Consider the following 15,752-nt stretch of genomic DNA (forward strand, 5'->3'; position numbering starts at 1 on the left):
TGGCAGATAGCCAGGAAGCTGAGACGTGGTTTGCGGACTGAAACACACCAACAACTGAGCTGTGGAGGCGGATTCTATATATACCCTCTGGTGAACAGCCTGGAATTTTCCAGAACCTGTGGGCTGAGCTATAAATACAGGTGAACAAGCACACGTCTGCCAAAAGGGGGAGCCCAATCCTCCACGAGGCTAGCTCAGAAAAGGAAAAACAGACGAGCATATTAAGTAATAGCAGGAGAGTTTACAGATGACCACAGGATAGAGCAGGACCAGGATAGAACGACCTGTGCCATTACAGACAGGCTTGTATTACAGAGATGGGAAGCAATACCTAAACTGATACAGATCAACTACAGCAAAGTTATTACTAGTTACCCTGATGATCCTTTGTGGAAAAGAAACACTTAGAGATCTAATTTGAGTATATTATAGGGGAGAGTGCTAAATGGGTTTGACTTTCATGGCAAATGCTCCTTGTATTCAAATTCTTAAAATAGGGAACACTACTGTACTATGGCAGGCCATATACATTGTATAGCTGATAACAAAATAATAGTATCTTTCAATTTTCCAGTGGGCTGAGTGTGCATGAGTTTTAGATATAAGGAGTGGATTAAGCAGAACCCTCCTGGTTGTGGCTTGTCTCCCCTTAGGAAAATGTGATCACGTAGGTGGAAATCCAGCCAAAATCTTCAGGATCAGATAACATTAATATAATGAGTATGGTAAAATCAAGACTAGAATCTCCAAGAGGACAGATTTAGGGCCCTCTTACACTAGGCATCAGGCTGTGTAAGAGGGCCTTTAGTCTGCGAATATCACATTGTTTTTGCTATAAGCATGATCTGATTCGGCAGGGCTAATGAGATTTATTTAGTCTTGGATGTGATAGTCTTATTGCCATTTTTGTTTTTATACTCGACCACTTGGTGAATTCTCCAGTCATTTTTAACTTTAGTGACATTTGCTTATGTTTGCATTTACCGAATAAGGTTTTGTTCACATCTTATTTATCATGCTTGTTGTTGTGCGACCCTGGCAGTACATGAAAGGCCCACTGGAGTTGATCATTTTGAAGGGGGGAAAAACTAAATCACAGGATGCTTGATTTTATTTTATTTTTTTAAATGCAATATCGATGAAGGTTTCTAAGACCTCTGACGCAGATGCACATTTAGTTAAGGCAACACTTCGCACAATCATTCAGCCATATTGACATGTCAGCGCTATTTTAATTTGTTGCCATTGTCCCAAAAGATCAACATTGCTAGCTGCTATGCCAGGGACCTAGAATCCTCAAATACCCTTCTCATATGATGTAAGACTTTAGGTTTCGGTGTCTCAGAGTCATCTTAATGGAGAGTGATTCAGCCATGCACCAGTATTCAGTTGGGGATTCAGTTGTCAGATCAGATTTTTGCATTATATTTTGTCTCAGCATTAACCAGTTCTGGACCAGAAAATGTGCCCTTCTTATATACTGGTGATTTACTAAGGGTCTTAGTAAATTCGGCCACCCTGGGATGGGCACAAAAATCTATGCCTGCTCCGAAGCAGGTGTAGATTTTCAGCATTATTTCCATTTACTAGCAGCTTTTTATTGGTTGGGCTAAAAATAATTTTTGTTGCCTTTTTTTCCCCAAAGCTAATACAGGTTTCTTTGTTTTAAATGCCTTATTTTCTGTGTTTCTAGGCTTACAATTTGAAGGAAAAAAAAGAAAGATATATTTATATGTTACTTTTAGTCATACAGTGTTCTCCTTAAAGAGGACCTGTCACCCCCCGTGCCGGGGTGACAGGCTCCCAACCCCGTTAGATTCCCCTATACTTACGTGATCCCGCTTCCTGAGGCGGTTGGGTCACAGAGATCTCAGCGCCTGAAGCCCGGCGCGTGCGCTGAGAGAGGAGTCCGATGCCCATAGAGAATGACGGAGCATCGGACTCCCCATTCATTTTCTATGGGCATCTGACTCTGCTGTCAGCGTGTGCGCCGGGCTTCGGGCGCTGAAATCTCCGTGACCCGACCGCCTCAGGAAGTGGTACCCGGCGGGATCACGTAAGTATAGGGGGATCTAACAGGGGGTCGGGAGCCTGTCACCCCGGCGCGGGGGGTAACAGGTGTCCTTTAAGTAGACTGTGTAATCAGTTGGTCATAAACTAATTCTGATTTCCTGTCACCATGCCTTGAGTCATAGTTACATAGTGAATATGGTTGAAAGAAAACAAGGGTCCATCAAGTTCAACCTAGAGAAACCCTACTGTGTTAATCCAGAGGAAGGCAAAAACCCCTATGAGGCAGGTAACAATTGCCCCATCACAGGGAGAAAATTCCTTCAACACTCCAATATCAATCAGAATAATCCCTGGATCAACTTCTCACCGGAAATCTAATGCCAATAACTTGTAATATTATATTTTTCAAGAAAAACATTCAGACCTCCCTTGAACTTTTTAAATGAATCGGCCATGACAACATCACGTGGCAGAGAGTTCCATAGTCTCACTGCTCTTACAGTAAAGAATCCATATAGATGCTGATGGCGAAATCTTCTTTCCTCTAGAAAAAGAGGATGCCCCCTTGTCATGGTTATAGACCTAGCAGTAAATAGATCACTAGAAAGATCTCTGTACTGTCCATTCATATATTTGTACATTGGGATCAGATTGCAGTTAAGACTTCTCTTGGGACTGTAACCCACCCATTCCCTTAATGACCTTGTTCGCACTCCTTGGAACGGGCTAAAGTTCAGCTGTGTCCTTCTTATATGCCGGTGATTTACTAAGGGTCTTAGTAAATTCGGCCACCCTGGGATGGGCACAAAAATCTATGCCTGCTTCGAAGCAGGTGTACATTTTCAGCATGATTTTCCATTTACTAGCAGGCGTAAATCATAATAACTCAGGTGCACGAGGAGGCCACACCAACTCTTTGCCTTGTCATGCCTCCTGCACACCCTTTAGCCAAACGGGGCTGCGCCAAGGGAATACAGATTTTTGGGCAGAGCAAGGGCTCTTTGCAAAGATTTGTGATTATTTTCAAGTATTGTATGAAATAGATCCCAGCACTCACTGATAAAGGCTCAAAGATTTATTAAGAAATTAAAATATCCATTGTATCTATCCAATGTAGTAGACATCTCTCGACTGCATCCACTGGTGCACAATTCCATAAACAACTTGAAAACACGAATTTTGGAGTGCCGTCCAAAAGTTGTGTTTTCCAGTTATTTTCAAGTATTCACCTAACACAGCATTGATAAATCTGGCCCTTAGTTTTTATAAAACTTTCAACAAATGGAAAATGAAGGAGTGGCTAGGCATGTGTGTGTTCAACGGTACTCATTAGGTGGACATGCATTTAGTTATACACTTTAAATGTCTTTTGATGCCATAATACAGTATGTAAGTAAATGTCTATAAAAATAATATGTAAAATAAATATATATATATATATATACAGTGAGTCCAAGAAGTATTTGATCCCTTGCTGATTTTGTTTGCCCACTAATAAAGACACTATCCTTCAGCACTTTTAATGGTAGATATATTCTAACATGGAGAGACAGAATATCAAGAAAAAACTCCAGAATATAATTTTAATTAATTTTTATTTCAATGAGGAAAATAAGTATTTGATCCCTCTTGCCAAACACACTCAATACTTAGTGGCAAAGCCTTTGTTTGCAAGCACAGCGGTGAGACGTTTGTTGTAGTTAACCACAAGTTTAGCACACACACCAGGGGGAATTTTGGCCCACTCTTCTTTGCAGATTCTCTCTAAATCATGAAGGTTGGTGGGCTGTCGCTTGGCAACTCTGACCTTCAGCTCCCTCCATAGATTTTCGATCGGATTGAGGTCTGGCGACTGGCTGGGCCACTCCATGACCTTAATGTGATTTTTCTTGAGCCAATCCTTTGTTGCCTTTGGAAGACCCAACCACGGCCCATTTTCAGAACCCTGGCAGAGGGGAGGAGGTTGTCCCTCAGGATTGTGCGGTACATGGCTCCATCCATCTTCCCAGTGATGCGGTGAAGTAGCCCTGTACCTTTGGCAGAGAAACACCCCCAAAACATTATGCTTCCACCTCCATGCTTGACGGTGGGCACAGTGTTCTTGGGGTCATAGGCAGCATTTTTCTTCCTCCACACATGGCGGGTGGAGTTGAGGCCAAAAAGTTCAAGTTTGGTCTCATCTGACCACAAAACCTTCTCCCAATAACTTGGTTCATCTTTCAAATGATCATTGGCATACTTGAGGCGCGCCTCCACATGTGCTCTCTTCAGCAGGGGTACCTTTCGGGCACTGCAGGATGTGAATCCATTGTTGCGCAAAGTGTTGCCAATTGTTTCCTTGCAAACTGTGGTCCCAGCTGCCTTCAGGTCATTTGCTAACTCCTGCCGAGTGGTTGCAGGACGATTTCTGACTGTTCTCAGCATCATTGCCACCCCACGAGGCGAAATCTTCTTTGGAGCACCGGGCCGAGGTCTGTTGATTGTCATGTTATACTCTTTAAACTTTCTGATAATTGCACCAATAGTTGTTACTTTCACATCCAACACCTTACTAATCTTTTTGTAGCCCATTCCAGCTTTGTGAAGGTCAACAATTCTGACTCTGAGGTCCTGTAACAGCTCTTTGGTTTTACCCATGTTGGAGACTTGAAATCTGTGTGATCTGTCTGATTCTGTGGACAGTTGTTTTTCACACAAGTGATTAGTGAGAACAGGTGTCTTCAGGTCAGGTAACAAGTTGAATGGGAGTGTCTAACTGGTCCGTAAAAGCCAGAACTGCTAATGAATACTAAGGGATCAAATACTTATTTTACTCCATGAAATAAAAATCAATTAATATATATTAATATATATAGATTTATTTTCTGGATTTTCTTTTTAATATTCTGTCTCTCCATGTAAGAATAGATCTACCATTAAAAGTATAGAATGATCATGTCTTTATTAGTGGGCAAACAAAGAAAATCAGCAAGGGATCAAATACTTCTTGGACTCACTGTATATATATATATATATATATATATATATATATATATATATATATATATATATATATTTATATTAACAGCAACAGCATTTTTGAACTTTTGATATGTGGAAGACTCGTGGGCTAACCTCCCCTTTAGGCTTTCTCATGGCGTTTAAGCCATTTGCCAAAAGATCAAAGACTAGTGTACACTAGTGCATGGCTTTTACCCTATTTCAGGCTTCACACTAAAGCAAGCAGCCGCCAGTAGTCTGTTAACAGGGTACTTTTACTTTTCTTGTTGCCTTTCCAGGTATCTATTTCCCGCTTACAGCTACTGCATTCCCATTCATCAAATACAGTAAAACTACAGAGAGTGCAGTAAACAACTCCCCAAGATACTGGAGGAGCCTTATAACCAAAGCAGCTCTTTTATACTTATTGTTTTTTTCTTCAAAATCTTTTAACTGAACTTGTGATACCTTAAAGTCTATTAAACTATTTAATACCAAGAAATTGAAAAGCAGATGTTCACTGTAGCTGATCCCACCATGAAAGGTCAGAAACAAGTCAATGACATTTAATTACCAAGTAAATTAAAGATACATTCTATATTCTGTACGGACTGTTCCCTGGAGCATTTCAGAGGAGAAGAGCGCACACATCAGAGGCCCATCACATCATTTATTTAAAAACAGAGCAGCACAACCGCAGATAACACGCTGAATGTAATGGGCCTAAATATATTACCAGTTACTATTTCGTATAAGACACAGTACACCCAGTGCTACCTCCAAAATGTGATCGGGCACATAAGGACATCATTGGTTTTTACGTTAGTAATTCCTCATTAATTAAAGTGAGCAATTAAAATTCATTCTTCACCTTAAATACAATGTATATATTTAGCCCTAGCCTTTGCCATAAGAAATGATAATATAATACTTTAAAGATTGGATCTGAACTTTATTTACTGACATGACTTGGCCTTATTATATACTGGGTATTAATAAGGAGAAAACCAAAGAATCCAATCAGCATAAATAACAGAATCTGTTACAATAATGGTAGACAGCCTGCAAATAAGGCATATAAATTATTCATTGTTAGGCACCTAATCTACATTACACTACAATACTTCATTACACTGAATACATAAACAGTAACAAGGTCGAGAAATCAAATGTCGCTTACTCCCAAGGTTCCAATTTATACTAACCTCTGGATCTCTGTCTACCCACAGGGGAATCAACCATTCTAAGCCCAGCCTTGGGATGACTTGCTCTTCACTACCATGATCGTAAGGTAAAGACCAAAGATGCACCCAGTCCTGTAAGACATATAAAACAGTAGCTGTTGCATATGTGTATATCTTTTCTGCCGGCATCATACAGTTCATAATACAGTTATTCCTTCAAAACGATTATATGGATTGTTCAAATAAAATGTAGTAGTGTACATTTAGGATCAATGCATTCTATATCTTTGAGGGCTCAAAACTTTTTTTTTCTTAAAGGAAAACTAATAGCAGCTTAGACGGTTTTACCCTGTTATGTTTGTGAAGCACAAAGGGTGCTGAGGATGAAGGTCATTTTCTTACCTTCTTCCTCAGTGTGTTTTATTTTGTAAATGTTCACTGTATTCACTATACAAATGAGGTGGTTTGGTGCACCCGATCCACTATGCCCTCCTAATGAATAAAATAATAAGACAAGCACACTTGGCGAAAATAAATGGGGGTTTCTGTTTAAGGTAAAATTAAGATCCTATTAAAACTATGTTCACATTAACGGGGTATTTGGATGCAGCACGTTAAAGCATTAAAATAGCAAACTCCACCACACTTACCTTGCTCTGTCCAGCACCAGTACTCAAGTCTGCCCCAGTGCCTTTTTTTACTTATCCTGCTGATAGTCTCTCTGCTGATGACAGTCCAAACTCTCTGCAACCACAGTGACTGGCCTCAGTGGACTAATTCAGCACATCGATGGCAGATCTGGGAGATTGTGTCATCAGGGTCAGCAAACAGAGGTACCAGCGCAGATTAAGGTGCCTGACTGGGCAAGTTTGATGTTGATGTGGTTTTTATATACATTGGAACTATTTACCATATATGGCAGCTCCCCCCCCCCCCCCCCCCCCCCCCACAGTTAGTAAATGAACATATTACAGACATTGGGTGAGATTTATCAAAGGGTGTAAAATATACACTGCTGTGAACTGTAAAAGAGGAGCTGTGATTGGTTTCTATGGGCTCTATTTTACACCCTTAAATAAATCTTCCCCATTATGTGTACAACTGTAGTACAAGTTCTTCATAAAGAAGGTAAAATACCAACTTGCCAAAATTGTTAAACAGAAAAACAACAAATTGTACAAATATGAGTACATGCTGCTGAGCACCAAAAGGAGCATGTACTTCATGCATTAAAGGACAAGTGCCATGAAAAACTTTTTCCCAGTAATTGAAGCACATTACAAAGTTATATAACTCTGTAATGTGCTTCAATCACCTATCTGCCTCCATTCCCTGTCTTTTCCCCTCTCCACCCCCACCAGGAAGTGTCCTAACTCATACAGACCTAATTACTGTTGTCACCGTCACCAAACTCCTCTCTCAGCTCCTTCTCCTGTTACACTAGCCTTCCCCCCTCCCCTGCCTTGTCAGGTGACTCAGCTTGCTCAGCTCCCATTGGCTGAACAACTGCAAGCCATCACTTGGACTGGGGAGGGGGGGCTGCTGTAACAGGACCTAGACCAGCCCTCCTGCTGATGACTCGTCCTCACAAGGAGCTGCCTGGTGACGGTGATGACAGTCATTAGGTCTGTGTGAGTCAGGACACTTCCTGGTGGGGGGTGGAGGGGGGGAAGACAGGGAAGGGAGGCAGATAGGTGATTGAAGCATATTACAGAGTTATATAACTTTGTAATGTGCTTCAATTACTGGGAAAAAGTTTTTCATGGCACTTGTCCTTTAACACCGAAAATAAAGCAATGAGTTATCACGAATCATTTATAAAGCTCATTTCTTCTGTTTGTCTGAGTCTCGCACATAACATTTAAAGAGGACCAATCGCCTAAAATTAACTGTCCCTGTTGTAAAAGTTCCTCTCTCCCTAAGTCTATCTCTGAAGATACAGACTGTCTTTGTCAGTCTGTATCTTTCTAATTTACCTAATCCATCCTAGCGGCGCAGTAAGGCCGGGCGTGGCCATCTTGATCATGTCCCTTGCGTTCCAATGGTGCGTTCCACCGTCGGACCGCAAGTGACGTCATCAAGATGGCGCCCGGCTTTACAGCACCGCTACAGAGGACTGGGTAAAGTATAAGATACACACTGCAAAGGCAGTCTGTATCTTCACAAAGTCTATTCCTGAAGATACAGACTGCTTTTGCAGTCTGTATCTTATACTTTACCCAGTCCTCTGTAGCGGTGCAGTAAAGCCGGGCGCCATCTTGATGACGTCACTTGCGGCCCGATGGTGGAATGCACCATTGGAACGCAAGGGACATAACCAAGATGGCCGCGCCCGGCCTTACTGCACCGCTAGGATGGATTAGGTAAAATATAAGACACAGACTGCAAAGGCAGTCTGTATCTTCAGAGATAAACTAAACTGTCAGTTAGGACATTTATACACAGCGATCTCGCACTGTATAGCGCAGGATCACTGTGTATTTACAGAGCGGCCGGCAAAGGCTCGTGGGAGCCCTTCCCGCTGCTCGGCATGCCGGGAGTATCCTGTCGCGCGCCGGCTCTTTGGAAAAGAGCCGGCGTGCAACAGTGAAGGGAAATGCAAATATATTAAAAACCTGGCAAAAAAAATTGACTTATTATATTTACAAAAATTGATTAAAAACGAAATCTTATTAAATGGAGCAATAAAAAAAAAAACATTTGGCCGTGATTGGTTCTCTTTAAGGAAACATTTAGTGGAACAGAAAGATAAAAGCAATAGTAAAGGGATAAGCAGCAGAAGAGAAGAAAGAAATACAAAGTTTATTTAGCTAACTAGTTAAGTCAGCAGATTCCCTAAAGAAATCCCATGAGAACCAGGTTTGTGTTAGGGCATCTTATCCCTATCAGTCACCATCTCATCCATCCTACAAACTCTGTTTAGTGTCTCTACAAAGTCAATCTTGGAAGGTGAATGGGTTTGTTTCTAGAGTCTGTTAATGACTCCCCTGGCTGCTGCCAAGAAGACCCTTTTAACCTTATAGAGCAAGCCACTGTGAGAGCAAAGCATTCTCAGGAGTAGCAGAGATATTTGACAAACATACTTTGTTGTACAGATGATATACAGAAGTCCAATAAGGCTGGACTAGGGGACACTCCCACCAAATTCTTCCAGTCTCTGAATGGAAGTTAATTCGGTCAACCAATCCATGAGGGAAGGGGAGGCAGTCCACCTCCAGTGATGAGGGAAGCAGCACCCATTTTTTTTTTTTTTAAGAGTAGAGAAAGGTCCTGAGGGTATGGAGAGGAGACAAGTTTGTGGGGTCCAGCGTGTTGTATCCCCGCTGACCTGTGTGTAAAGATCATTCAAGGTGGTCTACACATTCATCAAATATGCAGGTACATACCCTTCTCCTCTCCACATCTCCAACAGGTCGCAAAGGTGAGAGGGAACATGTCTTGTAGGTTAGCGGGAGTAACATACCTTCTCAATAAAAGCTTACAGTTCTTTTCCTGCAGGTGGCAAGAAAAAGAGTAAAGAGGCAAGCCTTCGTCCAATACTAGTCTCAAGGAGGGCCCCCAATTCTCTCTCCCATTTCTGCATAAAAGGCAATTGTGTAGTGAGGTAGTGAGCGCCTATCCCTACAGTAATTGTGTGTATACTGTAGAAGAGAGATCAGTTGGGACATAGGCTTGGTACAGCAATGGTATATAATAAGATGTGTATAGCGTACGAGAGATACCTTGTATTGAAGCTCTAGGCTTGGTACAACCACAAGTGTCTTCAAATGGAATGAGGTCTCAGGACAAGGAGGCAGAAGGACTGAGCCCCGATAGATGGGAGGTAAATCTAGTGTAAGGAAGCCAGGAGACCCTACTACGGGGGGGGGGGGGGGGGGGGATTTAACTGTAGAGCCTGACATAAGTCTCCAAAGTCTTCCTGAGTGCGAGCTTGAAACACCCAGCTGTACTAACTAAGGAGTCTGCTATACCCTGAAGAGCAGGGCTATCAAAACCAGGGTCAGAGGAGAGGGGAAATATGTAAGCTTTAATCTTATAGGCTGTCTGTCCAAAAGGCTTAACAACTGAGAGGTGGTGAAGAGTGAGGAACAAGAGGCAGGTCTAGGAGAGCCTCATTAAATCGGATAAGGAGACCCCCATCCATTCCCTGTCCATCCGGACCCACTGCTTGGAAGCATTATGATGGAACTAATGGAGGATATACTGTAAGCCATCATTATAGCTTTGTGATAACAGTAAAGGTATGGTGAGGCCCAGTACTACTTTGAGTAATCCTCAACTTTTAATGGTATAGTACTGTCTATTAGCCTGGGGTAGGGTGACAAATGCCTGTATATCCATTTAGTGTGTATGCTGGAAATTTCCTGGCATATACTCTTAAGTCAACATCACAAAACATGACATGAACACAGTCTAACCCTGGTACTGATCATTGATTTTGCAACTGAAAATCTGACACACTAGGCAAAGAGCCTTTTAAATCAATGGCAATGTGCTTAAGACTGGAGTGTCAGATGTTCTGTGACAGAAATCTCTGAGCAGTGCCAAAGGGGTTTGCCGGCTCTACAGAGGCCTTTCATTCTGGAAATCAGTGACGGTCCAAGATCACAGACTTCACCACTGCGATCATCCCGCATGTGTTTTTGGCAGATGATGGAAATTTCAGATTCATGGCTAACAATGCCTGCATTCTACCAGGACATGCATAAAGAGCATTGCTTGTATTAATGTTCAGCACCTGCTGCTCTAGTGAACTCTCAATGACCCAATCTGGATGCATTATGTAAAAATATATTATAAATGTGGATACCTAGACAATATTTACTGGAAGAAAAAAAGAGAACGAATCCAAAGAAATAAGGAACAAAACAAAGCTGCAGAACATTAAAAAAGCAAAAGTACGCCATAAGGAGGAATTAATTGGTATTTTGCTTCAGTGCCTCAAAGGAGATACAGTTTCAAACAGCCATCTGCACATAATCAGATAGGTAGAAGAGAGATTTTAAAGGATGAATATATTTTAGTAAACCAAGCCACTGAGCCATTGTTGTCAACAAAACTCCTTTTTTAGCGCTCAGAAAATAATATATATATTTTTCACATTTGTTTAACTGCGAGGTTAGCATAATAGTCACGAGTCAAAGAGGAAAATGCTGCACTGATGCACACAGCAATCCTCAAAGAAACAGGGAGGAAAGAAAATCCATTTGTACATCTCTGGCACTTCACAGACATAATCCTTACCACACATCCCACGTCCCAAAGAATGCAATTCCCTTCTCTTACCGTGTTCCTGGCTTCAGCTGTCATCTCATGGGACAAGTGAAGCAGGCACAATACTGTGCTCTTTGTGACACCTTTCCCCATATAGGAAAGAGCATTTCCTCCCCATTCCACATAAAAAGATGAGATGATCTGATAACAGAGGAAAACAATTTCATGGTAGCTTGACTTTTAGGAGTCATCATGGTATAAAAATAAAATGGCACAATACCGCTTTAAACCATGCATTCCTGAGTGTACTACAAGTTTTTTGGGTAATAAAGTTAGTAACTACTTTGAGAAAAAGAATAATTTGAATGAGTTGAAGTTCAAAGTGACTCTGTCAGTAGGTTTATATGTTGTACTATGTAAGGGTAGCCTTACATCCTTCTGTGCAGCTGATTCAGAGATATCCTCCTGAATAACAAGGACTCCGAGTACTGCACACTTACGTTTGTGTGTGTGCTCAGTAGCCCTCTATATTCATGAGCACCAGTGCCCTCTGCCCACCAGCCGCTGTCTATACTGTCTATAGGCAGACAGCTGTCAATCAGCAGCTGAAGAGCGGAAAGAATGGTGCGGAATGATGCCCATTTTCGTGCATAAAAGCAAAATAACTTAACAGAATGATTTAAGTAATACACCCTTCTGTAGAGTATTTCTGTTACAGGTTTATGCTGCCTTCATTTAAAGCAGCATAAACCTAGTGACATATTCCCTTCAGGGGCTTTTCCGACAACAAAACCTATTTTCAAATGTGTAGTAAATGATCATATATTGGTAAATAAAATAAAGTAAAAATACAGTTATTTTACTACCTTTCTGTGGTCTTTCATGGTTTCCTTCCTGTGGTGCAAACTGTCCTCTCTGTTGTCTTACCTGCCACACATCCTGTAATAGATATCCTATTCCCGGTGTACACTTAAGTTTGGAATTCATCCAAAGCTATCTTCCTCCCCCTATGTGGGAGGCTAATGTAAGTGTAGTGTTAAGGGTTAAAACCAAGGAGATGTGGCAAGATAGAGTTGGGTCAATTCCCAGCTAGAGTGTACAGAAGGAAGGGGAAGTCCATTACAGGGTGTACAATAGACAGAATGGGGGCAATAAAGACAAAAGACAAGACTGTTTGAAAAAGAAGCAGAAGTGATAGTGTGTCCTGAGGATTGGGCAAAGGGTTTAAACCTGGGTGAGCATCATTCAATTTAAAAGTTAAAAAAAGTCAGAAAAAATCTGTCCCATAGTTTACTGTGTGATTTATGGCACAGATTTACGCTGAAAACATTTGGAAGGGAATTTTCTTGTTCTGAAGTCGCCAAAAAATATAAAATAAACAAATCCTTCTATGTATGGAAAGCTAGAAAGAGTAGGCCCTTTTTTCAAAAGTGTATGAACAAAAAAAAATAAAAATCTAGGAATGTGTTCTGTACTGTATATAACAACAAAAGGACATACATTAATCTGAAATGTTTTACCCATTTCTACACACCTATAATACATACATTTAAAAGGGGTAAAAGCACCTGTATTGCCATACCTCAAGAAGACTCGTTAATGCCTTTACACAGATTGTCATTGGTTCAGTTGTTGGACAATGTGAGCTCCAACCTGGCACTGATGTCAAGTATACCATTCCTTTCAGTGTTCTTGCCAATGATGGAAGTCCATAAAACTGGGGAGCATCGGACACTTTCAAACAGTGAATCAACTGCAGGGACAGCTGGGTCCGGAAGGAGCCAGCAAGAGATAGACACTTCCTGGGGAATAAGAGGGCACTGTATAACTATACTGCAAGTTACTAGTCTACAGTATACTGTATATAATAGATACAATACATCATCACATAACATATAATATTTTATTTTTACTTTTTGTAGCCCCCAGATCCGACCTAAGGTGCTGACAGTGTGCACTAAGTGGCAGTGCACCAGTGGGCGTGTTATCTTTGCCTAACGTGTCAGTGGAGGCGATGCTGCACAATATCAATTCTCCTACTGTAATGAATGAGTGTAATGAATGTAATGAGTCAAAAAGGAGTCATGGTGTGGTATTTGTGCGGCACTCTGGCACGCCTCACCACTCCAAACTCCTCCCTCTTCTCTATGATAATCTGTGCTGCCCAGACTCCTGCACGCTCATGCCATCTTCAAGGCTTGTGCATGTGCTACTGATGTCGGTGACGACGGCAAATGCAAGAGGTCGCCAACATCAGTGGTGCATGCACGGACTGGGAATATGGTGCAAGCGTGCAGGAGGCCAGGCAACATAGAATATTCACACAGAAGAGGAAGGAAGGAGGAGTGGTGAGGCATGCCAGAGCGTGGCACAAGAGCGACACCATGACTCCTATTTGCCTCTTCATTATAGTAGGAGACATGATATTGTGCAGCATCGCCTCCACTGATACATTAGGCATAGGTAACCTCCTAACTAATGAACTGCTACATAATGTAAACTGTCAGCCCCTTGGGTCAGGTTCCCTTTAAGCATGATGCTCCAGTGCAGACAGCTTTATAGCCTCTCTAGGGGTGAAGGATTCACTTTAAACAGTTAGCAACATGGGACACTAGAACAATTCATTTAGTCAGCAAATAAGAGGAATTCCTTTAGTCAGCAAATAAACATGACATACCCGCATTATAGAAGCTTTGTGTAACCTTTCACAAGCTTCTATCTATTAATTTGCAGCAGCCAAGTGTCCTTCAGCCATTTTTTCCCTGGAGCGGTTAGTGCCTGTGCTACTGACACCACAAAGGAGTTTTCCAGTATCATACATGTCACATCAGAAAATTAGGGGACCCTGTACATTCATGTCCTATCCAAGTGACAGCTTGTCACTGACCAGTGATCACAACGACAGCAGTTCTTAAAATCTATAGCTTATAACAAGCTTTAAAACAATGTCAAGACAACAACAAAATGTCACATGATAGAAATCACAAACCTGTAGTCAGTTCACTGTAAAGTTAAAAGCCAATTCTTGATGTAAGGCTAACATGAAGTAGATACGCTAAGTTGGAAACGCATCTGTTTAATGATGTACAGAGATCTGTATTCCAGACTGTTCTTTGGCAGCAAACACAGCAGCAGCCAAATTGTAAAGCATAAATTACATAGGTGTCATATGTTACTTTATTCTGTACAAAGCCTGGCAGAATGGAAAAGAATTATAGGCTTTAAAAGAACCATTTCAGCAACCTTACACCAGTGACATGCTGCCCCAGTGACAAGTTCCCTGTACACAGGCTGTGGTAAAGATTCTTTACGACTGCAACAGATGGGCTGATCCTGCTGATCAAGTGCCAGATCTGGTGTGTCCAATTTGGCAGTAAGTGATGATGGAACAACAAAAGGAGAAAACCGTAGAGGAAATCTGACAGACTGACTCCCTGGCCAAATCAAATGATCTTACTAGTCAGATGGATTTACTCAGTTAGTATATACTATTTTATTATTAAACTGATTCATTTACATTCAAATAAATCCAGAATTGTATTTGCTATTATAGAAATATGTCAGACAGCTGCTGCAGACTGGTTTTGCTCCATATGTCTTGCTTAGCTAAGAAAGGGATAGCACCAGGATGCACTGCAGAAAGGCGGCAATGCGATGCTCTGATCAATGCTCTGTTCACAAATCTTGAGCTCTGGCATTGAAGTGGAACAGACTAACAAACATGTTTATTTATTTATTTTTATTTATAGCATTTGAAAAGGGAGCCGATTCAAACTTTTATTAGGGGAGGGGGCTTTTTTATTAATAATAACACTTTTTTTTTTACACATATACTAGAAGCCCCCCTGGGGTTAGGGTTACATGTTGAATAGGCCTCCAAACTTCATGCACCTCAGTCCTATTCAATAACTGTGGGATGTGCTGGAAAAATGACCCATGGGGCCATACCTTGGCACTAACGGAACCAAACCAGTGGCAGCTGTTAACATCCACATGTAGCTGCCGTTCCACTGTATGCAGACTATCATAGGAGAGGCCACTTCTGCGGAGCTGTTGAAAAAGTATAACTGAACACTTTCCTTCTGGAGAACCAATGACAGCTGATTGCTGAGGAAAGTAAGGCAGGGTGGCCAAAAACAACGCCAAAGAATCAGGTAAGCAGCCCATTTATTGTGCAGTGGTGGCGAGAGGTAACTACAGCTCATGTCCCAGTTACACATCGCCACCACTACACAATGAAAAGAGACAAACTATTTTCTACATTTATGACATATTTTAAAGAAATGTATTAAATACCTTTCATGTAAAAGAATGCCAGACCTAATGAATTGCACCATACCACCTAATATCTCTTATACACTA

At 41.4% G+C, this 15,752-nt stretch overlaps 1 protein-coding gene across 1 annotated transcript in view; it reads right to left on the bottom strand.

Moving 5' to 3' along the window:
* RTTN (rotatin) overlaps positions 1–15,752 on the bottom strand; it is a 193,543-nt gene that overhangs the window by 60,677 nt on the left and 117,114 nt on the right. Inside the window, exons 29-31 of the mRNA XM_069957838.1 lie at positions 12,973–13,192; positions 11,463–11,591; positions 6,198–6,308 (exon numbers count right to left, since the gene is read on the bottom strand). Of these exons, the coding sequence (XP_069813939.1) occupies positions 6,198–6,308; positions 11,463–11,591; positions 12,973–13,192 (460 nt within the window). The remainder of the gene's footprint in view (positions 1–6,197; positions 6,309–11,462; positions 11,592–12,972; positions 13,193–15,752) is intronic.

This window comes from Dendropsophus ebraccatus, chromosome 2 (assembly GCF_027789765.1).
Source record: "Dendropsophus ebraccatus isolate aDenEbr1 chromosome 2, aDenEbr1.pat, whole genome shotgun sequence".
In the NCBI taxonomy this organism is placed as follows: domain Eukaryota; kingdom Metazoa; phylum Chordata; class Amphibia; order Anura; family Hylidae; genus Dendropsophus; species Dendropsophus ebraccatus.